The sequence below is a fragment of the Balaenoptera acutorostrata genome, chromosome 1 (genome assembly GCF_949987535.1).
Source record: "Balaenoptera acutorostrata chromosome 1, mBalAcu1.1, whole genome shotgun sequence".
NCBI classification, from domain to species: Eukaryota; Metazoa; Chordata; class Mammalia; order Artiodactyla; family Balaenopteridae; genus Balaenoptera; species Balaenoptera acutorostrata.
Window position 1 is genome coordinate 174,018,597 of NC_080064.1, and position 27,464 is coordinate 174,046,060.

At 35.7% G+C, this 27,464-nt stretch overlaps 1 protein-coding gene across 5 annotated transcripts in view; it reads left to right on the top strand.

Moving 5' to 3' along the window:
• Positions 1–27,464, top strand: part of RGS7 (regulator of G protein signaling 7) — a 584,795-nt gene that overhangs the window by 477,817 nt on the left and 79,514 nt on the right. For 4 of the 5 annotated variants that reach the window (XM_057553532.1, XM_057553519.1, XM_057553530.1 and 1 more), the window contains 3 exons: positions 12,214–12,278; positions 13,137–13,213; positions 13,320–13,401. In XM_057553532.1, coding sequence (XP_057409515.1) covers positions 12,214–12,278; positions 13,137–13,213; positions 13,320–13,401 — 224 coding nt within the window. The remainder of the gene's footprint in view (positions 1–12,213; positions 12,279–13,136; positions 13,214–13,319; positions 13,402–27,464) is intronic. The other variant, XM_057553541.1, reaches the window with a different exon arrangement.

Below are 27,464 nucleotides of genomic sequence, written 5' to 3' on the forward strand. Positions count from 1 at the left end.
TCTGTTGCCAGGATAGTTTATTCTCACTCTGTATCTGTCTTTGTTGTTTCGATATGTAGAGTGATTTTTGTAACAGGATGTTAAAAGGGAAACCCAGCTAAAGCGTGAAGCAGATCAAGAGCAGACATGAACGCACCATGCAACACTGACACACAGAGTACCACAGTAGTTGCCATCAACTCACATTGAGGTTATTTAAGGCTAAGACATTGGCTTGAGGCTCATTTCGTGGCTGTTAGGTGCTGGGAGTCATTGCCCCCACCAGCCCAAGTGGGAGGAGTGTGGGTGGGGAGTGCCTCCACTTCAGGCCAGTGACAGAGAGTTCAGTGGGCTTCTGAGAGTGCTTGACAGCAGTCACCTACCCCGGGGGACACACTGGACCATGAACTTCCAGGCCTCAGAATCACAAAGGGCAAGAGACAGGCGGTCTAGCTATGGATGGGGCATTGAAAGGGAGGTGGCTATGTTCTGTGTCCTACTTTCAGGGCAAAGAATGCATGAATGTTTCTAAGCCATGTGTGAGCGGCAGTCCTGTCTTAGAAGGCAGCCTGGAGGGGCAAACAGCATTGCAAAGAGAAGCTAAAGGTACAAATCAAGGGCTATGGCATTTGCCAGCCCCAGCAAAAGGGTGCTGCAGGTGAGAGATCCCCACAGGAGATCTCGCAGGGGAGAGGTTCTCCAAAACATCCACAAAAGTACCTGAGAAATACAGTTAACTTTAAACCTCTGCCAAGTCCAGAGAATGGCAACACTAGATCATCACGGTGGTACCAGTAGGGTAAGAATGTCAGCACTCACCTTTCCACTCTTTCCTTGCTGTACTCCAATTCCAGAAGACAAGAAGCCTTGGTTACAATACTTTGAGGCAGACACAGAAAAACAAGGTGGAGGAAGAAGGCACTCACACTTATTTCACCCACAGAAGCTGGGGGAAAGGGGAAGCCTTCAAGACCTTAAACCAAGCTTGGAGTTTGGATGCACATTCTTATTGATAAACTGGGACTCTTTGAATTACCCAAGAGTGACAAACAAGACTGTGAAACTTGCCTGAATTTTTATTATTATACCACAAAGTAAACTTTAAAAGATAAAAAGGACTTGCATTATGACACTATGTGTTACATTTGTATTACTTTGGTTGAAAGTTGGATGTTTTTCCAATATTTACTCAGAAATTGTATTTCTAGTCTTTATGAATTATGTTTATGTCCTGTCCATATTTAGATATTAGGATCTCAGTGATTTTCTCACTCACCTCTGTGATACAATTCTGTACCCTTTTGTCATGAGTATCAGTGTTTGCTCAACAGGCTACTCTACATTTAGAGCTTTATGAAATTAAATGGAAAAAATAAGGCCAGATTTTACTTTCTATTCAATTAGACATGTGATCCAGAAACTTCGACTTTTCCATCTAAATTCTAAGTTGTATTTAAGCCAAATTCTATGCCTTTACTACACAACTATTTTAGCCAGAGTAACACTTCAGGGTTTCTCAAACTTTCTTCCATTTAGTGGCAGAGCTTCCTATTAAACTACTTGTTTGTTGACCCTTTAAGTCCTCAAAATTATCTCATTATAGTCTCCCAGAAAACTACTGCAAAGAGATATATTTACATTTTAAATTGAAGTTAAACCCTTGATAATGGGAAACATCTTAAATAGAACTGCAGAAATGGGTTTTTTCATTGGTATTTTCAATAATTTGGCAGTACAGAAAAAAATTCAAGCGTTATATTAAAAAGTATTCATACTTTGTACCAGGACCTAGGTCCAAACACAACATCATAGGGCACTTTAAGTGCCTAAATAATTAGAGATCAGTACAAAAAGACTTGAACTGAGCCATAGTTTTGACTATGCCCAAGTACTCCCATTTTTTCAATCTTTGATAAATTGATTTGAAACTCTTTTTCATCTGCTTGATCCTCCTTCCTCATCCATATCAGCCCAATGCTGATACTCTCTGCTGATAAAGAATAAAAGTATCATCTGTTCCTGTCAACATGCTGTACTGTGTCTAGACTAGATTGGTGAGGTTTGGGCCATTCCGGTCATGACCATATTTGGTCTATTTTCAACAGAATTTCAGAGTGTTCCCTACTCCGCTAATACAGCCTTCATCTTTTCTCTTCTTTCTCTTTACCAAAGAGTCTAGTAGAAATTACTTGAATTAATTCAACTTCTCAATAGCTCCTTCTGAAAATATCTTGTATATTCATTTATTCATTCATTCAGTCATTCAACAAATACATATGAAACATCTCTATAACTGGCACTGCCTGTCCATACCTTCATTTTGTTTCCTAGTCAATTAAAGAAAATTGCATTTACCTATAATAAAGGATGCATAAATTCTGAGTGAACATTCATCTTAAAAAAATCACTCTGCTCCTACTTTATTCGTTAGTTTACCTAATGAGGTTAGAAATATGTTTCCCAAAAGGGGTCTTACTTTGAAAAGAACAAAGTTTAGATGACCACAATCAAAAAAACAAGTAGAGGCTGATACAGCCTTCTGCATATATATAGAGGAGGGCTGACTGATGGGGCTTGAAATTTGATTGAAGGTGATTCCATAGGAAATCTGAAATTATTTAATTAGGTATTTAAGAAAATTCAATCTTTCTCTCATGAAGAGATACCCTCAGGAATGTTGCACATACATTACAATCTCTTTCACCAACTGCTGAAAACATTTTAGATATTTTGTTAAGACCACAGTGTCCTGTACATTAAGAGTTTCTTCAGGAGAGAGTGTAAATTATATCCAATTAGGAAATTACATCGTATCAATTTTGTTTTTCAAGTTTCAATTTTATAAATTTTGAAAATTAATAATTTTAAAAATCAGTACTTTTGTAAATCTACATATGAAAATTACTAATATTAATAGAAAAATAAAATTACCGTAGTAGATTATAGAAAGATGTGTTCTAAAATCTATCCTAGGTTTTTAGTGTTTGTAGTAATATTAGCATCATCCCAAGGTTGGTCTCTCCTTTGCCATGACTTTCATACAGAAAATCTTAGAGGGCAGAAATTGAATAAATAGCATCAGTGTTTTCAGTGGCCTCAGATTTTCTGTATAAGTTATTTCCTCACTGATATCAGCTGGATTTCATTATCTAAAACTGAAGGTTGTACAGATTAGTGCAAAAGTTGTATTTATAAGAGATCTGCCAGAGCTAGCCTTACAAAAAGTGATATTTGACACTTTATCCAATGGATTTATTTGGCATCTAGAATTGATAGAGTTTACCTTGAACTTTATGAGACTCAAATACCATATGTTATGGAAAATTACAAAAATATTCTGGAAATGAGACTTTCCAAAGGGCTCTGAATAACTTTTTTGGTTTTGGTTGGTCATATTTTGTTTATTTTAATTTTTATTGTATATTGGAGTACAGTTGATTTACAATATTGTCTTAGTTTCAGGTGTACAGCAAAGTGATTCAGTTATACACATACAAATATCCATTCTTTTTCAGACTCTTTTCCCATATAGGTTATTACAGAATATTGAGTAGAGTTCCCTGGCTATACAGTAGGCCCTTGTTGATTATCTTTTTTTTTTTTTAATACAGTATTGGAAAAGGAGACTTTTACAGCATTGTTTTTTTGTTTGTTTGTTTTTGTTTTGTTTTGTTTTGTTTTTTATTTATGGCTGTGTTGGGTCTTCGTTTCTGTGAGGGCTTTCTCTAGTTGTGGCAAGTGGGGGCCACTCTTCATCACGGTGCGTGGGCCTCTCATTATTGCAGCCTCTCTTGTTGCGGAGCACAGGCTCCAGACGCGCAGGCTCAGTAATTGTGGCTCACGGGCCTAGTTGCTCCACGGCATGTGGGATCTTCCCAGACCAGGGCTCTAACCCGTGTCCCCCGCATTGGCAGGCAGATTCTCAACCACTGCACCACCAGGGAAGCCCCTGATTATCTATTTTATACATAGTAGTGTGTATATGTTAATCCCAAACTCCTAATTTATCCCTCCCCACCACCTTTCCCCCTGGTAACCATAAGTTTGTTTTCAAAGTCTGTGAGTCTGTTTCTGTTTTGTAAATAAATTCATTTGTATCATTTTTTTTGATTCCACATATAAGTGGTATCATGTGATATTTGTCTTCCTCTGTATGACTTATTTCACTTAGTATGATAATCTCTAGGTCCATCCATGTTGCTACAAATGGCATTATTTCATTCTTTATTATGACTGAGTAGTATTCCATTGTATATACATACAAAATCTTTTTTATCCATTGTGCCTTTGATGGGCATTTAGGTTGCTTGCATGTCTTGACTATTGTAAATAGTGCTGCAGTGAACATTGGGGTGCATGTATCTTTTTGAATTATGGTTTTCTCTAGGTATATGCCCAGAAGTGGGATTGCTGGATCATATGGTAGTTCAATTTTTAGTTTTTTAAGGAACCACCATACTGTTCTCCATAGGGATTGTCCCAATTTACATTCCCACCAACAGTGTAGGAGGGTTCCGTTTTCTTCACACCCTCTCCAGCATTTATTGTTTTTAGACTTTTTGATGATGGCCATTCTGACTGTTGTGAGGTGTTACCTCAGTGTAGTTTTGATTTGCATTTCTTTAATAATTAGCTATGTGGAGCATCTTTTCATGTGCTTTTTGGCCATCTGTATGTCTTCTTTGGAGAAATGTCTATTTAGGTCTTCTGCCCATTTTGTTTGTTTGTTTTTTTTGTTTGTTTGTTTGTTTTATTGGAGTATAGTTGCTTTACACTGCTGTGTCAGTTTCTGCTGTACAGCAAAGCGACTCAGCCATACATATACATATATCCCTTCTTTTTTGGATTTCCTTCCCATTTAGGTCACCACAGAGCACCAAGTAGAGTTCCCTGTGCTACACAGTAGGTTCTCATTAGTCATCTGTTTTATACATAGTAGTGTATATATGTCAATCCTAATCTCCCAATTCATCCCCCCCCCTTTCACCCTTGGTATCCATATGTTTGTGTCTCTAATTTCCACTTTGCAAGTAAGATCATCTTTACCATTTTTCTTGATTCCACGTATATATGTTAATATATGATATTTGTTTTTCTCTTTCTGACTTACTTCACTCTGTATGACAGTCTCTACGTCCATTTATGTCTCTGCAAATGACACAATTTTGTTCCTTTTTATGGCTGAGTAATACTCCATTGTATATATGTACCACATCTTATATATCCATTCCTCTGTTGATGGACATTTATGTTGCTTCCATGTCCTGGCTATTGTAAATAGTGCTGCAGTGAATATTGGGGTGCATGTGTCTTTTTGAATTACGATTTTTTCAGGGTATATGCCCGTTAGTGGGATTGCTGGGTCATATGGTAGTTCTATTTTTCGTTTTTTCAGGAACCTCCACACTGTTCTACATAATGGCTGTATCAATTTACATTCCCACCAACAGTGCAAGAGGGTTCCCTTTACTCCACACCATCTCCATCATTTACTGTTTGTAGATTTTTTGATGATGGCTATTCTGAATAGTGGGAGGTGATACCTTGTTATAGTTTTGATTTGCATTTCTCTAATAATTAGCTATGTGGAGCATTTTTTCATGTGTTTTTTGGCCATCTGTATGTCTTCTTTGGAGAAATGTCTATTTAGGTCTTCTGCCCATTTTTTGTTTGGGTTCTTTGTTTTTTTGATATTGAGCTGCATGAGCTGTTTGTATATTTTGGAGATTAACCCATTGTCAGTCACTTCATTTGCAAATATTTTTTCCCATCCTCTGGGTTGTCTTTTTGTTTTGTTTATGGTTTCCTTTGCTGTGCAAAAGCTTATAAGATTATTAGGTCCCATTTATTTATTTTTGTTTTTATTTTCATTACTCTAAGAGGTGGATCCAAAAGGATATTGCTGCGATTTATGTCAAAAATTGTCCTACCTATTACTTCCTCTAGGAGTTTTATAGTATCCAGTATTCCATTTAGATCTCTAATGGATTGGTCTCTTGGATTCCTTTTATTTCTTTTTCTTCTCTGATTGCTGTGGCTCAGACTTCCAAAACTATGTTGAATAAAAGTGTGGAAATCTTTGTCTTGTTCCTGATCTTAGAGGAATTGCTTTCAGTTTTTCACCATTGAGTATGATGTTACCTGTCGGTTTGTCATATATGGCCTTTATTATGTTGAGGTACGTTCCCTCTATGCCCACTTTCTTGAGAGTTTTTATCATAAATCGTTGTTGAATTTTGTCAAAAGATTTTTCTGCATCTATTGAGATGATCATTTGTTTATTTTTGGTTTTATTGACATTACTCTAGGAGATGGCTCGAAAAAGATATTGCTGTGATTTATGTCAAAGAGTGTTCTACCTATGTTTTCCTGTAATAGTTTTATAGTATTCGGTCTTACATTTAGGTCTTTAATCCATTTTGAGTTTGTTTTTCGTATGGTGTTAAAGAAATTTCTAATTTCTTTATTTACATGTAGCCGTCTAGTTTTCCCAGCACCACTTATTGGAGAGACTGTCTTTTCTCCATTGTATTTCTTGCCTCCTTTGTCATAGATTAATTGACCATAGGTGCGTGGGTTTATTTCTGGGCTTGCTATCGTGTTTCATTGATCTATATTTCTGTTTTTGTGCCAGTACCATACTGTTTTGATTGCTGTAGCTTTGCAGTATAGTCAGAAGTCAGGAAGCCTGATTCCTCCAGCTCCGTTTTTCTTTCTCAAGATTGCTTTGGCTATGCAGGGTCTTTTGTGTTGCCATACAAATTTTAAGTTTTTTTGCTCTAATTCTGTGGGAAATGCCATTGGTAATTTGACAGGGATTGGTTGAATCTGTAGATTGCCTTGTGTAGTACAGTCATTTTGACAATAATGATTCTTCCAATTCAAGAACATGGTATATCTTTACATCTGTTTGTGTCATCTTCAGTTTCTTTCATCAGCATCTTATAGTTTGGGGAGTACAGGTATTTTGTCTTCTTAGGTAGGTTTATTCCTAGGTATTTTATTATTTTTCATGCAATGGTAAATACGATTGTTTCTTTAATTTCTCTTTCTGATCTTTTGTTGTTGTTGTATAAAAGTGGAACATAGTTCTGTGTATTAATTTTGTATCCTGCAACTTTACTGAATTCATTGATTACCTCTAGCAGTTTTCTGGTAGCATCTTTAGGATTTTCTATGTATAGTATCATGTCACCTGCAAACAGTGACAATTTTCCTTATTCTTTTCCAATTTGGATTCCTTTCTTTTCTTTTTCTTCTCTGATTGCCATGGCTAGGACTTCCAAAACTATGTTGAATAAAAGTGGTGAGAGTGGAAATCCTTGTCTTGTTCCTGATCTTACAGGAAATGCTTTCAGCTTTTCACCATTGAGTATGATGTTACCTGTAGGTTTGTCATATATGGCCTTTATTATGTTGATGTATGTTCCCTCTATGCCCACTTTCTGGAGAGTTTTTATCATAAATCGTTGTTGAATTTTGTCAAAAGCTTTTTCTGCATCTATTAAGATGATCGTATGGTTTTTGTTCTTCAAATTGTTAATGTGCTGTATCACACTGATTGATTTGTGGATATTGAAAAATCCTTGCACACCTGAAATAAATCCCATTTGATCATGGTTTATGATCCTTATAAAGTATTGTTGGATTCAGATGGCTAGTATTTTGTTGAGGATTTTTGTGTATATGTTCATCAGTGATATTGGCCTGTAGTTTTCTTTTTTTGTGATATCTTTGTCTGGTGTTGGTATCAGGGTGATGGTGGGCTCATAGAATGAGTTTGGGTGTTTTCCTTCCTCTGCAATTTTTTGGAATAGTTTCAGAAGGATAGATGTTAACCCTTCTCTAAATGTTTGATAGAATTTGCCTGTGAAGCCATTTGTTCCTGGCCTTTTGTTTGTTGTGATTCACAGTTTCAATTTCAGTGCTTGTGATTGGTCTATTCATATTTTCCATTTCTTCCTGGTTCAGTCTTGGGAGATTGTACTTTCTACAAAATTGTCCTTTTCTTCTAGGTTGTCCATTTTATTGGTGTATAGTTGCTTGTAGTAGTCTCTTATGGTCCTTTGTATTTCTGTGGTGTCTGTTGTAACTTCTCCTTTTTCATTTCTAATGTTATTGATTTCAGTCTTCTCCCTTTTTTTCTTGATGAGTCTGGCTAAAGGTTTATCAATTTTGTTTATCTTTTCAAAGAACCATCTTTTAGTTTCATAGATGTTTTCTATTGTTTTCTTAGTCTGTATTTCATTTATTTCTGCTCTCATCTTTATGTTTTCTTTCTTCTAGTAACTTTGGGTTTTGTTTGTTCTTCATTCTCTAGTTGATTTAGGTGTAGGTTTAGGTTGTTTATTTAAGATTTCCCTTGTTCCCTGAGGTAAGATTGTATTGCTATAAGCTTCCCTTTTAGAACTGCTTTTGCTGCACCCCATAGGTTTTGGATCATCATGTTTTCCTTGTCATTTGTCTCTAGGTATTTTTTAATTTTCTCTTTGATTTCTTCAGTGATCCATTGATTGTTTAGTGACATATTATTTCACCTCCACGTGTTTGTGTTTTTTTCTTGTGGTTGATTTCTAATGTCATAGCAATGTGGTCAGAAAAGATGTTTGATATGATTTTAATTTTCTTAAATTTATAGAGGCTTGCTTTATGATCCAGCATGTGTTCCATCTTAGAGAATGTTCCATGTGTACTTGAGAATAATGTGTATTCTTCTGCTTTTGGATAGAATGTTCTGTAAATATCAATTAAGGCCATCTAGTCTAATGTGTCATTTAAGCCTTATTGTGTTTCCTTATTGATTTTCTGTCTGAGTGTTCTCTCCATTGATGTAAGTGAGGTGTTAAAGTCCCCCACTATTATTCTGTTACTGTTGATTTTTCCTTTCATACTGTTAGCATTTGCCTTATATATTGAGATCCTCCTATGTTGGGTGAACATATATTTGCAATTGTTTTGTCATCTTCTTGGATTCATCCCTTGATCATTGTGTAGTGTCCTTCTTTGCCTCTTGTAACAGTCTTTATTTTTACGTCTATTTTGTTTGATATGAGTATTGTTACTCCAGCTTTTTTTTTTTAATTTCATTTGCATGGAATATCTTTTTCCATCCCCTCACTTTCAGTCTGTATGTGTCCCTAGATCTGAAGTGGGTCACTTTTACACAGCACATATACAGGTCTTGTTTTTGTATCCATTCAGCCAGTCTATGCCTTTTTTTGTAGCATTTAATCCATTTACATTTAAGGTAATTATCGATATGTATGTTCTTATTGGCATTTTGTTAATTGTTTTTGATTTCTTTTGGTAGGTCTCTTTTCTTCCCTTCCTATTTTGTTCTCTTCTCTTGTGATTTGATGAGTATCTTTAGTGTTGTGTTTTATTATGGTTTTTCTTTTCTGTGTGTGTATCTATTGTAGATTTTTGTGTGAGGTTCCCATGTGGTTTTTATTTAGCTATATATATATATTCATATATATATATATATATACACATATATATGTGTGTATATATAAATGATTTTTTCAAGTTGCTGGTCTCTTCAAATGCATTTCCAACATCCTGGATTTGTGCTCTCCTCATGATTGCTGGTTTTAATATCATATTTGCTTGTGGATGATTTCCAACCTTTACTGTATGTTTGCCTTTACTGGTGAATTTTCCCATTCGTAATTTTGTTTGTTTGTTTCTTTCTAGTTGTCGCCTCTTCTTTTCTGCCTAGAGAAATTCCTTTAGCATTTGTTATAAAGCTGGTTTGGTGGTGCTGAATTCTCTTAACTTTTGCTTGTCAGTAAAGCTTTTCATTTCTCCTCAAGTCTGAACGAGAGCCTTGCTGGGTAGAGCATTCTTAGTTATAGTTTTTTTCCTTTCATCATTTAAATATATCATGTCACTCCCTTCTGGCCTGCAGAGTTTCTGCTGAAAAATCAGCTGATAGCCTTATTGGGATTCCCTTGCATGTTATTTGTTGCTTTTCCCTTGTTGCTTTTAGTATTTTCTCTTTGCCTTTATTTTTGTTAGTTTGGTTAATATGTGTCTCTGCATATTCCTCCTTGGTTTTATCCTGTATGGGACTCTCTGTGCTTCCTGGGCTTGAGTGAGTGTTTCCTTTTCCATGTTAAGGAAGTTTTCTCCTATTATCTCTTCAAATATTTTCCCTGGTCCTTTCCCCTCTCTCTTCTCCTTCTGAGACCCCTATAATGCAAATGTTGGTACATTTAATGTTGTCCCAGAGCTCTCTGTGACTCTCTTCATTCATTTTCATTCTTTGTCTTTATTCTGTTCCATGGCAGTGATTTCCACCAGTCTGTCTTCCAGCTCACTTGTCTGTTCTTATGCCTCATTTATTCTGCTAATTATTCCTTCTAGTATATTTTTCATTTCAGTTATTTTATTGTTCATCTTTGTTTTTTGTTCTTTGAATTATCTACCTCTTTGTTAAACATTTCTTTTATCTTCTTGGTCTGTGCCTTCATTCTTTTTCTGAGATCTTGGATCATCTTTATGATCATTACTCCAAATTATTTTTCAGGTAGATTGCCTGTCTCCACTTCACCTAGTTGTTCTTTTGGGGTTTTATCTTATTCCTTCATCTGGAACATATTTCTCTGCCATCTCATTTTTTCTAACTTTCTGTTTGTGGCCTCTATTCTGCAGGCTGCAGGATCGTACTTCCTCTTGCTCCTGATGTCTGCCCCGTGTTGGTTAGGTTCGTCCAGGGACTTGTGCAGGCTTCCTGGTAGGAGAGACTGGTGTCTGCCCACTGGTGGGGGGAGCTGGGTGTTGTCCCTCTGGTGGGCAGTGCCATGTCAACAGGTGTGTTAAGTGGCGACTGTAAGCTCAGGACGACTTTTGGCAGCCTGTCTGCCGATGGGTGGGGCTGTGTTCTCACCTTGTTGGTTGTTTGGCTTGAGGCGTCCCAGTACTGGAGTCTGAAGGCTGTTGGGTGGGGTCGGGTTTCAGTGCCAAAATGGCAGCCTCCTGGAGAGCTCACACTGATACATATTCCCTGGCCCTCCACTACCAGTGTCCTTGCCCTCACCATGTGAAACCTTGTGTGAACCCTTCAAGAGTGGCATGTCTGTTTACCCCAGTCCTGTGGAGCTCCTGCACTCAAGTTCCCTAGCCTTCAAAGCCCAATTCTCTGGTGGTTCCTCCTCCCGATGCCAGACCCTCAGACTGGGGAACCTGACGTCTGGCTCAGAAGTCTCACTACTGTGGGAGAACTTCTGAGATATAATTGTTTTCCAGTTTGTGGGTTGCCCACCTGGTGGGTATGAGATTTGATCACACTGTGAAAATGCCCCTTTCTCATTATGGCTTCCTCTTTGTCTTTGGAAGTAGAATATCTTCTTTGATAGGTTACAGTCTTTTTTGTCAGTGGTTGTTCTAGAGATAGTTGTGATTTTGGTATTTTGTGAGAGAGCTCCAGTCCTTCTACTTCAACATCTTGTCTCCTCCCTTCTGAATGTCTTGATATTAACATGAGAGTCACTAATATTCCTGAAATCACTGAAGAAATTTGACTGCTCAATGGCAATACTGCTGTCAACGTCCTCTTTCTGTCTGTCATTTATCCTGTAAATCTTCTGCCCAGATGGACTTTGCCTGGTAATGGAGAAGACAGAGTCCTCAAGGAAAACGGAATTAAAAGGTTATAGGATTATAGTTAAGTCAGATGTTGTACTCTCCTCTATCCTTAGTGACAAAATGACTGATTGATGATTGATCCTTGTGGAATGCATCAAAGAAGATGCTAAGGAACCTTCAGTTTACATTAATAAATTATTTTAGTTGACAGTAGACTACGGAAATAATTGAATGTGCAAATAGCGATTCCCTCTTCATGCAATTCTTTTTTTAAAAATCGTGTTATTTGTATATCCAGATTTTAACATTCATTTGATATTTTATTTAAAAGGCTTTATTTTTTCCCCTTATATTTTGAGGAAGCTAAAATTGTGACAACTATTTAATGAAATAAAGGAAATGGTTACCAAGTTTCTAAACATATCTATTTTCTTATAACACCTTTTTATATTACCACTGTGTTTGAATTTCAGTAATCATGTTACAGATTATTTATTTTGTCCAAAAAAAGGCAAAAAGAGAAAATTACAACTTGGGGAAAAATGACAAAGACCAACATGTCTTGGTTTATAATGCTCTATTTTTATTTTTAGTGTCTCAATGTAAATAAGCAGGTGAGAAATGATTGATTTTTTTCCCTTACAGCGGTTTACCTCTGCAAAAGAACAATGCAAAACAAAGCAAGGCTGGAGCTAGCCGACTATGAAGCTGTAAGTACCAAGGACTTCCTGACAAAGAAAAGTATAAAATGAGCAAGAATAAGGCCTACGGTCATTTCTGGGCACTCTTAACTTTCTACATTCATGGATCTTAGGGATCAGACTTCCAGGGAAGGGCAGCATAATGATTTAACATATCCCTTACTTGCTTACTTCCTCTCATCATTCACACTGAGGATGGTGAAATTCTAAATACACAAACTCAGAGAAGAAGGAGGAAGCATATCTTATTTGCTAAAATTGACTTAAATGTAAAAACTTATATATATGTGTGTATATACTATATATAATGAAGATATCCAAACTTAGAGAATTATGGAACATTTACACTGGGAAAATGGTTTTTGCAAAACCTTTATGTTGGTCACCATCAGCAGATTAAATTAATCTCATGTAATTTGTTCATATGGTTGCTGTGTTCTGATTTACTAAACTTGAAGCACTGTCTACAAGTGGGTAGTAGGGGGCTGAGGGTTTACATTTTTCTCAGGAACTGGATAGACTGATTGAATCAGTAGTAGAGAGTATTGCTTTCCTGTTCCTCAGTAAAATGAGCACAGGAAAATCCAATGGATTAGTCTTGAGCACTTTTTTATATAAGGTAAGTTTAGTATTTTTGATTTTTAGTTATATTCTCCAATATTAATATTCGTAATAGGTTCTCCTGTGTCCTCTTTGACTGTTAATATGAGTATTAGCTGCATTCAGTGAGCATGACTTATCATTCCAAGTACACTTACTCCTTTAGAAATTCTGATTTGTTTTTTTGGTAAGTACATATGGTAGATAAACTAGAAGGGAGTAGTAAAGCTGAGCACCAGAATGTCTTCACCGTGGTATATTTTTCAGGAGAGCTTGGCCAGGCTGCAGAGGGCATTTGCTCGGAAGTGGGAGTTCATTTTTATGCAAGCAGAAGCACAAGCAAAGTGAGTCCTTGTGAGTCTTTTGGAAGATTTGTCCAAGTTGTGGCCTTTTGTCCAGAGAGGCACTACAATTAACACTACTTATTATTAATTGTTATGATATTAACAGAGTGGACAAGAAGAGAGACAAGATTGAAAGAAAGATCCTTGATAGTCAGGAGAGAGCATTCTGGGACGTACACAGACCCGTGGTAAGCAAGCACACCAACGTTGTCTGAATTCATAATCTCAGCCTTTGGAAAGTAAAGAAAGAATGCGGAATGCAGTAACTCTATCACTTGTCCCAAAGTCTTGGTGAATTATTTAAGAAAAGATTGCCACTTTTGTGTGAGATGACTAGAGTTCAATAGTATATTTTTTTAAACTCTGCATTTTTCTAACGTGACATTACTTGCTTGCTCATTCTTTGCTTTTGAGGTGCTTGATACTTTCATACACTTGAAAGAAAGAAGACTGCAACAAAGCAGTTTTGCATGGCTTATGATCTACATTTTTCTGGATTGATAGTAAAAGTATTAGTCAAAATGTTGTTCCTCCACTAATTTTTCTTTTTTAAATTTACTAATAACCTGCTTTGAATGTCAACTTTCATGGAAACATTTTAGGTGACTCAGTTTCAGATCAGCTCATACTTCTAATGATGTAACTGGTCATTGAATCTACATACAATAACTTAGCTGGTTTTCTTATATAGTAATCTTAAACCATGTGAGTCAGAGTAACAAATAACAAATGTCCTTGATTAATACCAGAAAACTTTGTGTAAGGAATTAAACAATGGTTATGAGCATTCATAAGAAAGCATGTCTACTCTCATATAGCATATTTTGATGCTAGGTCTTTGTTTTCTATATATTTCTTTAAACACAGACCTAGAGAATAATATTTACATACTATTATTAAATAACAGGATCACAGCATGAGACAAATCAAGATTCTTTGAGAATATCTTAAAATTTTCCTCTCAACTACCTTTAGAAACAGACCAAAATAGGTCTATTTTCCAAAGGTTTGTATATGTATCTGTATCTATACCTATATACATATAGTTACAGATATATATTGATATATATATAAATTTTAGGTAGTAATGCAGTTGTTAAATTTCATATGGAATTGTTTTCTTTTGAATTCAAAAAAAATTAGAATTGAGATTTAACTGTCTTTCCTACTCAAAATTCAGCTTGAGTTTTATTGCTCATGGTGTAAAGAATTGTGAGGCCACATGCATAAGTATTGCAAGGATATGAAGTAGGATTTTTCCTTGCTTGTTTGTTTTAAGCCATCTCTAGAAACTGGTTAATACATTATGTTCACATGTTTCTCCACTTTATGCCCCTGGACATCTGGTGGCCCATCTCTAGCCTAGTTTAACTTTGATGACCTATATCCTCCTGGCAACCCAAGAGGACTCACTCCATGCCGGCTCCCCTACACTGCCCACATCTATTCTACAGCAAAAACTCATGTTCTCCCAGCATGTCGATTGATCTCACCTCAACACACTCTCCTGCTCCATCCCCCAAGAATTACTCAGCCAGTCCCTTGCCTTCTTTGTGCCCTGTTGGAAGCAGAACCTGTTCACAGTTGTTTTTTGCTCTTACCAGTGTAAGTCAGGCTCCAGTCCTCTGTGTCTCCACAGAGCAAGGAGCACATATGAGTGCTCTCCAAGGGGTCCCGTGCTGTACCCCGCATTAGGCTTTCAATTAGAAAGTCATCCCAAGGAGCACCTGGAGGCAGAAACCACCCTGAAGCCATTAGTTCCATGTCCCTTATTCAATTTGTGGATGCTTATGGGGGCTTTATATCACTTAAAATGAACATGTTATGCAATACTTGGTTATTGTTTATTTTCTAGAGGGAAGAAAATAGAGCTTTTGGTTATCTGTATGCCTCTGAGAATGGAATGCATGTAATCCAACCCTACCTTCATCTATTTATTTTTTACATTACAACTCTGTATCCCATTTAAAAAGAAAAAAATTTTTTTGCAGTGATCCCAGGTGCACGTGAAGTGATGACACTTGTCTGGAGGCCATGTCAGACACACAGGTCCTGTCTCGTATCTGGTTTTTAGAGTTCTGGGTCCTTAGTGAGAGTTAGTTCAGAGATGATGCTGGCAGGGACATTAGCAGCAAGACGCTCCTATAAGAGCTTATAATGACTATTTCTGCAGCAAAATGCATAAGCTATATCTCCATTCATTGGCTGTAGTGTTAACTAAACAATGATAAGAAGAGCTTTCTAAGATAACCATACCTCCAAAAAGTGTCCTTATTTTTATTTTGGTTTTGAAAAAGTCTTATTACAAAAATATGAACACACTACTACAAGTTTTTAAAGCATAGAAATTAATATTCTCATTAGAATAAAAATCTCTACTCAGATTTTGTAGATTCATAAGACAGTTTATATTTTCCTGGACTGCTTTAGCTTTATTACTATATAAAGTATCTTTGTTTTCAAAAAACAGAAATGAAGTTATCCTATCAGTACTATTTGTTGAATTTTTTTCATTTTATTTCTTCTTGCATAATCCTACTGTTAAACCTTTCCAAAAAATGTAGCAGAGAGCAATTAATCCTTATAAAGCTTTTACTAATTCAAGTAAAGGTGGTTGGTTTGCTTTGATTTGATCTGGCTTGATGCTGCCATTTATTTAATGAAAATAGGTTGGAAACCATTAGCCAGAAGTGTAGTAGGGAAGGGGAAATCTCAAAAAGAAGCTCAGAATCTTTAAAGTATACTTAAATTTAATGTAAAATATTATGTTACCTGAACTTAGAGATGTAGAAAATATATGCAATGTGATTTAGTTTTTTTTTTAAATGATGTCACTTAACACAGTATACTCATTTTATTGCATTTAATACCTTTATGAAATAAATTTAGCTTCTTTAAGCATGTCCATGTTTATTCCAGAAAAAAAAATTAAGGTCATAACACTGAAAAGGACTCTTCAGTTATCAAGGACTCCAGACAGAATTGCCACACACTAACTACTCAAGATGACAGTAGGGGAAATACACCAAATTGTAGCAAATGTCAAAGATAATTTGGGATTTGGGTTGACTTGTGTATTTAGTGTTTTGATACTTTTATGAAGCCTCTTCAAGGGCTAATGGATTCTTAGTCTATATTAATTGAATTTGAGCAACTAGTTAAATTGAAGTAAAAATTCTGTTTGTCACAGTGCTGAAGGGTTCCATTGATACTAACTTCCTAGTATTTGTTTTAATATTATCAGATCATGGTCTTTTGAAGAGCAGAGAGTTTGTCTGAAATTTTATATACATTTCCTGTAAATCTTTTTTTTTTTACTTTGAATAAATTAGTTTGGAGCAGTCTGGTGAAGTGTGTGTGTGTGTGTGTGTGTGTGTGTTGTGTGTGTGTATGCACACACACAAAAATACATTAAAATTTGGAGTTTAAAAGTGTCTGAAGAAGAGGTTATAGATTTTGCATAAGAGGTTTAAGGGGTTCCATAAGATTCAAAGTGTTTATAACTTATTGAGTTATATCAGAGTGATTCTGAGGCCCAATAATAGAAAGGAGCAATGAGATTCTTAAAATACAATCATCATGGAGCAAAAAAAAGAAGTCCAGTGGACTGGCCTTTCAAAATAGAATGGTGCTGATGCTCTGGGTCCAAGGGGTAAAGAGCAACCAAACTTGTTCCACACAGCCCTACTGTGGAGCCAGTTTATATCCTTTGCACAGACTTTGTTTTTGTTTTGTTTGTCTGTTACATTTTTTTTAGCTTTATTGAGGTGTAATTGACAAACTAAATTGTAAGATATTTAAATTGTACAATATGGTGATTTTTTATACTTATTCATTGTGAAAGGATTCCCACCATCGAGTTAACACCGACTGAGAGTTGATCTAAAGAGATGTAGTGTAGGGAATTTAGGCCAATTTAATTCTGGGCACATTCAGATGTGTGCACTGCAAGGTGGAGTTGGCAATATAGAATGAATCACCTTTCCTCTCACCTTGGAAATCCACAGTGACCTGGTGGGAGCACTGAGACAGTACTTTGAGACAGTACTGTGGGGGTACATTATTTATACCACAAACTATAAAGCACAAGACCACAATTATAAATATTCTTGCAGATACACTATGACAGGCACCACCTTGACACATTTTTGTTGGGGGTTGGAGGGGACCTGGTATTTGGTCAAGGTACAGGTCTTTTTAAAATTTTTATTGAAGTATACCATACATACTAGAAATGCAAACCCAAATCACAATGAAATAGCACCTCACACCGGTTAGAATGGCTGTTCTAAAAAGAGAAGAAATAACAAGTGTTGGTGAGGATGTGAAGCAAAAGTAATTCTTGTGCACTGGGAGTTCTTGGTGGGAATGTAAATTGGCACAACCACTATGGAAACAGTATGGAGGTTTCTCAAAAAATTAAAAATAGGGCTTCCCTGGTGGCACAGTGGTTGAGAATCTGCCTGCCAATGCAGGGGACACAGGTTCGAGCCCTGGTCTGGGAAGATCCCACATGCCATGGAGCAACTGGGCCCGTGAGCCACAACTACTGAGCCTGCGCGTCTGGAGCCTGTGCTCCGCAACAAGAGAGGCCGCGATAGTGAGAGGCCTGCCACCGCGATGAAGAGTGGCCCCCACTTGCCACAACTAGAGAAAGCCCTCGCACAGAAATGAAGACCCAACACAGCCATAAATTAATTAATTAATTAATTAATTAAAAAAAATTTTTTAATTAAAAATAGAATTCCACTTCTGGGTATTTATACAAAGTAAATAAAAACACGAACTTCAAAAGATATATTCACCCTCATGTTCAAAGCAGCATTATTTACAATAGCCAAGACATAGATGTGACCTAAGTGTCCATTGATGGATGAGTGAATTTAAAAAATGTGGGACACAGGCATACCTCAGCGATATTGTAGGTTCAGTTCCCAACCACCACAATAAACAAGTCCTACAAAATTTTGGTTTACCGGTGTATATAAAAGTTGTGTTTACATGATACTGTAGTCTATTAAGTGTTCAGTAGCATTACATCTAAAAAACAATGCCTTAATTTTAAAATACTTTGTTGCTAAAAATTGCTAACCATCATCAGAACCTTCAGCAAGTCATAGTAATAACATCAAAGATCACAGATCACCATAACAAATATAATAATAATGAAAAGGTTTGAAATATTGTGAGAATTACCAAACTGTGACTCAGAGACACAGAGGGAACAAATGCTGGAAAAATGGTGCTGACAGACTTACTTGGGTTGCCACAAATCCCTTCAATTTGTAAAATGATGCAATATCTGCAAAGCACAATAAAGAGAAGTGCGATAAAATGAGGTGTGCCTGTATGTATGTACGAATGTATGTGTTTGTGTATATATTTGTACATACATATACACATATATAATGGAATATTATTCAGCTATAAAAAGAATGAAATCTTGCCATTTGTGACAACGTAGGTGGAACTTGAGGACATTATGCTAAGTGAAATAAGTTAGACAGAGGATGACACATACCATATGAGGTCACTTATATGTAGAATCTGAAAAACTAACTCATAGATACAGAAACAAACAAACTCATACAAACCGATTTGTACAGATTTGCCAGAGCCAGGGGGTTGGGAGGGTGGGAGAAATGGTGTGAAGGGGGTGAAAAGGTACAGACTTCCAGTTATAAAAGAAGTAAGTCCTGGGGATGTAATATACAGCATGTTGACTATGGTTAATAATACCGAAGTGTATGTTAGAAAGTTGCTAAGACAGTCGATTTAAAAAATATGCATCACAAGGAAAAAATGTATAACTGTGTGGTGATGGATGTTATCTAGACTTATTGTGGTGATCATTTTACAATATATACAAATATTGAATCATTATATTGTATACCTGAAATGAATATAATGTTATATGTCAATTATATCTCAATAATAATTTTTTTTAATTTTTAAATTTTATTTTGGGTCTTTGTTGCTGTGCACGGGCTTTTTCTCTCTAGTTGTGGCGAACGGGGGCTACTCTTCATTGTGGCGCACGGGCTTCTCATTGCAGTGGCTTCTCTTGTTGCAGAGTACAGGCTCTAGGCATGCAGGCTTCAGTAGTTGCAGCACACGGGCTTCAGTAGTTGTGGCACATGGGCTGAGTTACTCAGCGGCATATGGGATCTTCACGGACCAGGGATCAAACCCGTGTCCCCTTCATTGGCAGGTGGATTCTTAACCACTGCACCACCAGGGAAGTCCTGCTCAACAATAATTTTTTAAAGTATAACATACATACAGAAAACTACACAAAGCATAAGTGCACAGTGAATTTTCATGAAATGAACACAACCAAGTGACCAGGATCCCAGAGCCCTACTAGTGACCATTCCAGTCACTACTCCCTAGGTCAATGATAACTTCTTATACCATAGATAAATTTGCCTACTTTTAATCTTTATGTAAATGGAATTATTAATATCACTCTTTTTATATTCAACATCTTCTTTTGAGATTCTTTCATATTATTGCATGTAGTTGTAGTTTGTTTATTCTCATTACTGTATTGGTATTCTATTATGTGAGAGTAGAGGATTTCATTATATACTGATGTTAACTTAACTTCCACAGTGTTACTACTCCATTATTTTATCCATAATTTTGATATTCAATTTATTATTTTCACTAACTTGTTATGTTCATGATTCAACTTAAATTACTCCAGACTTTTGTTTATCACACAAAACCATCAACTCAATCTCTTTAATTTAGGTTCAAAAGCAATGCAGACCTAAAAATAAAATAGAAAAACAAGGTGAATGATAGTGTATCATATGGTATTATATATAATAAAAGAGTAATCTTTTGTTATATATAGAACTCATACATCAATGAGAAAATGTCAAAGAAGTAAAAAATGTAATGGAAAACATTTATATTTTTGCCTATTAAGTTTGCAAAGAATTTTTAAAAGGTAATATCATAACCATATATTTGCATACAATCTTACCATCTTAGGTCCAAAGGCCCATTTTAATTCTTTGTTTGTTGGGAGAGGCATAAGTAAGTAGATGATAGGTAGGGAGCTGGATAGATAGGTAGATAGATAGATGATAGATAGGTAGATAGATAGATGATAGGTAGATAGATGATAGATAGATAGATAGATAGATAGATAGATAGATATAGATAGATAGATAGATGATAGACAGAAAGATAGAGGGACAGGCAGACATGTGTAGAAAAAAGACTGAAAAGATATATACACAAATATCAACAATAGTTATTTATGAATGTTGAAATTCTGTTGATTTTCTTCCTTTTGCTAATCTGTTTTAAAATTAAAATTTAATGAATGTTTAGATATACAGCAAGAAAAATCAATAATAGTTTTAAAAAGTGAATCAGGACTTCCAGTCCAGCATATAAAGAACTTGGAAGTTGTCACTCCTATTCTCACAATAAGAAAAAATGCTGAATAAACTGAAAATCAACAATTTTTTTAGATTCATCTCAGAATGAGGTCACTGGGCAAAATACTGTTAGTCCCCAAAACTGGAGAGACAGACAGGCAAATACAACTTACCAGAACAGAAGCCCAAAAGCAGAAACCTCTGAGGAACCAATGCTGGGGTAAGAAATCCTAAACTGTAATCGACAAATTGCTGGAAGTTCAGAGTGGACAGACTTGAGCTCAGTCTTAAGGGGACACCACACATTTTTGTGAGTTTTACCTCCAGGAGCTCTACCAGATTCTCACAATGAAGTTTGAAGAAAAATCCCTTTGTACATCTCTCAGGGGAAGGGGAAGAGAAGCTATTTTGAAATACACTCAGGATATTCTCTTCTTCATAACAAGACCTGCCTGTAAGAGAAACTGATCAGGGTTGTACCAGAGCCTAGCCAACATGAGGGAAGGGAAATACCCAACTTCAACCCTGGTCTTACCAAAATGAGGGGGGAAAATTCTGAGAGGAATTTGTAAAGGTCACAGCCCTGGGGCACAGGCTCACTAAAAGATTGAGACCTAATCACAGGACTATAGGATGCTTCCCCTCCCCCTACACCTTACCACAGCATTACCAGAGCCTAAATAACAACAGGGAATTACAAAGGAAAGAACTGCACATCTCAGGCCTTATTTAAGAAGCCTCAGGGAAACCCGAAGACAACTGGGGAGACAAAAACAAGGAAACCAGAAGAAAGTTTGGCCTCTGATACAGCAAAAGAAAACAATAAATACAGCCTACCCCTATCCAGATATACATAAAACCACACAAAAAAAACACCTATTTATCTCAGTTTCTTTTACCCAGTATGTTATGTCTGACTTTCAATAAAAAATTGCACATACAGTAAAAGAAAAAAAAAAAACAGCTCAGAGACACATTAAGCATCAGAATCAGACTCAAATATGGCAGAAATGTTGAAATTATCAAACCAAGGACTTGAAACAAGTAAGTATGATGAATGTGCTAATGGAGGAAGTGAACAGCATAAAAGAATAAAGAATAGATGTACAATATAAGCAGAAGCACAGAAACTCTAAGAAAGAATCAAAAGGAAATGTTAGAATAAAAAAATACTGTAACATAAATGAAGAATGCCTTTGATGCGCTCATCAATAGACTGGACATGGCCAAGCAGATGATCAGTGAGCTTGAAGAAATGTCAGTAGAAATTTCCAAAACTCAAGTGCAAAGAGGAAAAAGAGAGTGAAAAAGACAGAATATCCAAGAGCTGTGAAATAATTACTAAAGGTGTAACATACATGTAATAGGAATACCAGAAAGAGAAAGGAAGAGAAGAAATATCTGAAGCAGTGATGACCAATAGTTTCCAAAAATTAATACCAAACTGAGAACCGGAAGCTCAGAGAATACCAACCAGAGTAAATATCAAAAAATCTAAACCTAAGCATATCACATTCAAACTGCAGAAAATGAAGACAAAGTGAAAATCTTGAAAGAAGCCAGAGGAGCAAGATTAACAACTGCATCAGACTTCTCTTTAGAAATCATGCAAGCAAGAGAGAAGAGTGAAATATTTTGTGTTGAAAGAAAAAAAAAAAAACACCTTAGAATTCTATATCCAGCAAAATTATCCTCTGTAAGTGCAGGAGAAATGAAGACTTTCTCAGACAAACAAAAAATGATGGAATTTGTCATCAGGAGACTTATCTTGCAAGAAATGCAGAAAGAATGTCTTCAGAAAGAAAGAAATGACATAGGTCAGAAACTCAGATCTATTTTTTATTCTTAATTAAAAATAGTTCAAATAATAATAGCAACAGTGTATTCTGTGATTATAGATTAAGAGTAAGTGGAATGAATGACAGCAGTGTTATAAGGTACAGAAGGGAGAAGGAATTGGGAATAATCTATTATAAGGTACTTGAATGGAGTAGTATTGTGTGATTTGAAAGAGTAGTTGGATTAGATGTAAATGTATATTGCAAACCCAAGGGCAACCACTAAGAAAAGTTTAAAATGAAGTACAATTGATATGTTAAGAGAGGAGGAAAAAAATGGAATTGTAAAAATTCTCAATCGAAAACATAGAGGGCAGAAAAATAAAGAAAAGAAAAAGAAACTGAGTAATGGTGACAAATATCAATAGAAAACAATAAAAAATATGGTAGATATTAATCCAGCTATAAAAACTATCACTTTAAACAGCAGTGGCCTAAATATACCAATTAAAAGGCAGAGATTGTCAGAGTGAATAAAAAAGACCTAATTATATATTAAGAAACTCACCTTAAATATAAAGACAGAGGTACAGACTAAAAGTAAAGTAAAGCAATGGAGAAAGTAAAGGGATGCTAACACTTGTCAAAAGATAGGTGGAGTAGCTATATTAATTTCAGATGAAGCCAGCTCCAGAGCAAGGAAAATTATCAGAGATGTGGAGCATTACATAAGGTGGAGCATTATGTAATGATAAAGAAATCAATTATTCATGAAGACATAATGTGTCAAATTATGACATAATGTATGTGCACAACAGAGCATCAAAATATGAAGACAAAAACTGATAAGAACTGCAAGGAGACATAGACGAATACACCATTATAGTTGTAGTCTTCAACACACCTCTGTCAGCAGTTGACCAATCTAGCAGGCAGAAAATCAGTAAGGACATAATTGAACTGAAGAGCACCATCAATCAACTGGATTTAATTGATATCATAAAGTACTTCATCCAATAACAGTGGAATACACCTTCTCCTCAAATTCCCATGGAACACACTAAGAGAGACCACATTCTGGGCCACAAAACACACCTTACTAAATTTAAAAGGTTTTTAATAGAAATTATATGAAGTATTCCCAGACCACAGTGGAATTAAACTAGATATCAATAACAGAAACATAGATGGAAAACCACAAAATACTTAGAGTTATGCAACACACTTCTAAATAACGTATGGGTCAAAAAGATGTTTCAAGAATAATTTTAAGATATTTCAAACTAAATAAAAATACATGTTATCCAAATTTGTGGATGCAGTGAAAGCTGTGCTTGGAAATTTATACATATATGCATTGATGCATATGTTACAAAAATCTAAAATCAATAATCTAAACTTTTACGTTAGAAAACTAGACAAACAAGGGCAAATTAAATCCAATTAAGCAGAAGAAAAGAAATAAGAATTAGAGCAGAAATTAATGAAATTGAAAACAGAAAACTGATAGAGAAATACAATCTGATAGAGAGCTGGTTGTTGGAAAAAATCAGTAAAGTTGATGAACCTCTAGTCAGAGAGCAGACACAAATTACTAATATCAGAAATAAAAGAGGGACCATTACTACTGATCCCATGGACATTAAAATAAGAAAGGAATATTGTAAACAACTCTATGCCCACAAATATGAAAACATACAAGAAATGGACAAACTTTTTGAAAGGCACAATCTACCAAAACTCACCAAGAAACCAGTTAATATAAATATGCCTACATGTATAAATGAATAGGCCTGTATCTATTATTAAAGATAACAGGGCTTCCCTGGTGGTGCAGTGGTTGAGAATCTGCCTGCCAATGCAGGGGACACGGGTTCGAGCCCTGGTCTGGGAAGATCCCACATGCCACGGAGCGACTGGGCCCGTGAGCCACAACTACTGAGCCTGCGCGTCTGGAGCCTGTGCCCCGCAACGGGAGGGGCCGCGATAGTGAAAGGCCCGCGCACCGCGATGAAGAGCGGCCCCCACTTGCCGCAACTAGAGAAAGCCCTCACACGAAAGAAAGAAAAAAAAAAAAAGAAAAAAAAAAAGATAACAGTCTATTCAACTAAAGAAATTGAATCTATAAGAAATAACCTTCCAAAATAGAAAGCAACAGCCCAGATTAGTTCACTGATGAATTCTAGCAAACATTTACAGGAGAAATTATACCAATTCTTTACAATTTTTCCTGAAAATAGCAGAGGGGCTACTTCCTAACTCAAGCTACGAATCCAGCATTACCTTAATACTCAAACCTAACAAAGTCATTGCAAGAAAGGCAAACAATTTCTCTCATGAACATAGGTGCAAAAATTTTCAATGAAGTATGAGTATATCACATCCAACAATGTATAAAAAGAAGTATATGCCACAACCAAGTGGGATTTATTCCAGGTATACAAGGCTAGTTCAACATTCCATAGGCAACAGGCTAAAAATCATATGCTCATATCAATTTGACAAAATCCAACACCCATTCAAAGATAAAAATTTTCAGCAAACTAGGAATAGAGGGGAACTTCCTCAACTTGATAAAGCACATCTACCAAAACCCTACAGCTAACATCATACTTAATGGTGAAATACTAGATGATTTCCCTCTGAGTTCAGGAACAAGGCAAGATGTTCCCTCTCACCACTCCTATTCAACATCTTACTGCAGGTCCTAGCTAATATAATGACAAGAAAAGGAAACTGAACATACATAGATTGGGAAGGAAGAAATAAAACTGTCTGTTCACAGATGACATGATGGTCTATGCAGAAAATCCCAAGGAATCAACAACCACAGCAACAAAACTCCTAGAATTAATAAGTAATAATAATAAAGTTGCAGGATATAAGGTTAATACACAAAAGTCAACTGATTTCTTATATATTAGCAATGAACAATTGGAATTTGAATTTAAAAACACAATACCATTTCATTAGCGTTTAACAAAATGTTAAATGCTGTTAGATATAGATATAAGTCTAACAAAATATGCACAAGATTTATATGGGGAAAAATACTGAAAGAATTTCAATATTTGCTGTAAGAAATTTAAAAAATCAAAATAAATGGAAGGATATTCCATGAATGGAGATAGAAAGACTTAATATTGTCAAGATGTTAGTTCTTCAATATTAGATCTATAGATTTAACACAATCCAAATCAAAATCCCAGCAAATTATTTTGTGGATATTGACAAACTAATTCTAAAGTTTATGGAAAGGAAAAATGACACAGAATAACACAATACTGAAAGAGAACAACAAAGTCAGAGGACTATACTATCTGACTTCAAGACTTACTATAAAAGCTACTGTAATCAAAACAGTATAGTACTGTTAAGAAAATAGGCAAATACATCAGTTGAATAGAATAGAGAGCCCAGAAATAGACCCACACAAATATAGTCAACTTATATTTGACAAAGGAGCAAAACAACTCAATGGAGAAACGATAGTCTTCCCAACAAATAGTGCTGGAACAACTGAAGATCCACATTGAAAAAAAGAGGAAGAAAATGAACCTAGACACAGACCTTACACCTTTTTAAAAAATTACCTCAAAATGGATCATTCACCTAAATGTAAAATGTTAAACTAAAAATTCTTAGAAAATAACAGGAGAAAATCTAGATGACCTTTGGTTTGGTGATATGTTTTTAGATTCAACACCAAAGGCATGAAATAAAAAAGTGATGTCAGTTTATTAAAATTAAAACTTTTGGCTCTGTGAAAGACACTGTTAAGAAAATGAGAAGACAAACCACAGACTGGGAGCATAATATCAAAACAAATAACTGAAAATGGACTAGTATCCAGAATACACAAAGAATTTTTAAAGCTCAACAGTGAGAAACAACCAATTAGGAATGGACAAAAGATCTGAATAGACACCTCACCAAAGAAGATATACAGATGACAAATAAGTATATGAAAAGATGTTCAACATCATATATCATTAGGACATTTCAAAGTAAAACAATGAAGATACCACAACCCGCCTATTAGAATGGTCAAAATCCAAAACACAAACAACACCAAATGCTGGTGAGAATGTGGAGCAAAAGGAACTCTCATTCATTGCTGGTGGGAATGCAAAATGGTATAGCCACTTTGGAAGACAGTTTAGCAGTTTCCTACAAAACTAAACATACTCTTACCATGTGATACAGCATTCATACTCCATGGTATTTACCCAAATGAGTTGAAAACTATTGTCTATACACAAACCTGCACATTAATGCTTATAGAAGCTTCATTCATAATTGTCAAGACTTAGAAGCAACCAAGATGTTCTTCAATAGGAAACTGTGCTACATTTATACAGTTAAATATTTTTCAGCAATAAAAAGAAATGAGCTATCAAGCCACAAAAAGACATGGAGGAACCTTAAATTCATAGTGCAAAGCTAAAGAAGCCAATCTGAAAAGGCTATACAATTCCAACTCTGTGACATCCTAGAAAAGGCAAAATTATAGAGACAGGAAAAATATCAGTGGTTTTTAGATTTTGAGAGAGAGGCAAGGTAGAGCATAGGACATTTTAGGGGCAGTGAAACTATTCTATAGGATACTGTAAAGGTAGATACATATCATTATACATATGTCAAAGCTCATAGAATTTACAACACAAAAAGTGAACCCTAATGTTAACTATGTACTTTGGTTAATAATAATGTATCAATACTGGCTCATCAATTATAACAAATGTGCTACACTGATGTAAGATGTTACTAATAGGGGAAACTAGAGGTGGGGCAATTCTCTGTACTTTCTGTCCAATTTTTCTGTAAACCTAAAACTGCTCAAAGAAGTCTATTTTTTTAAAAAGCTTAGATTTTTTAAAAAGTGAAACAGAGAGCATATCACAGGAGGAGTAATGAGCCCAACAAAATCTCTGACCACAAGGACACACGAGTGTCATATGGTATCAGCAGATAAAAATACATTTTATTTGCATAATATCAACCAGGTCCATCCTTGCAGAAAATTTGCGGGTCCTTTCATTGTGTGTCTTTGTACACTCTATAGTCATGACCTTG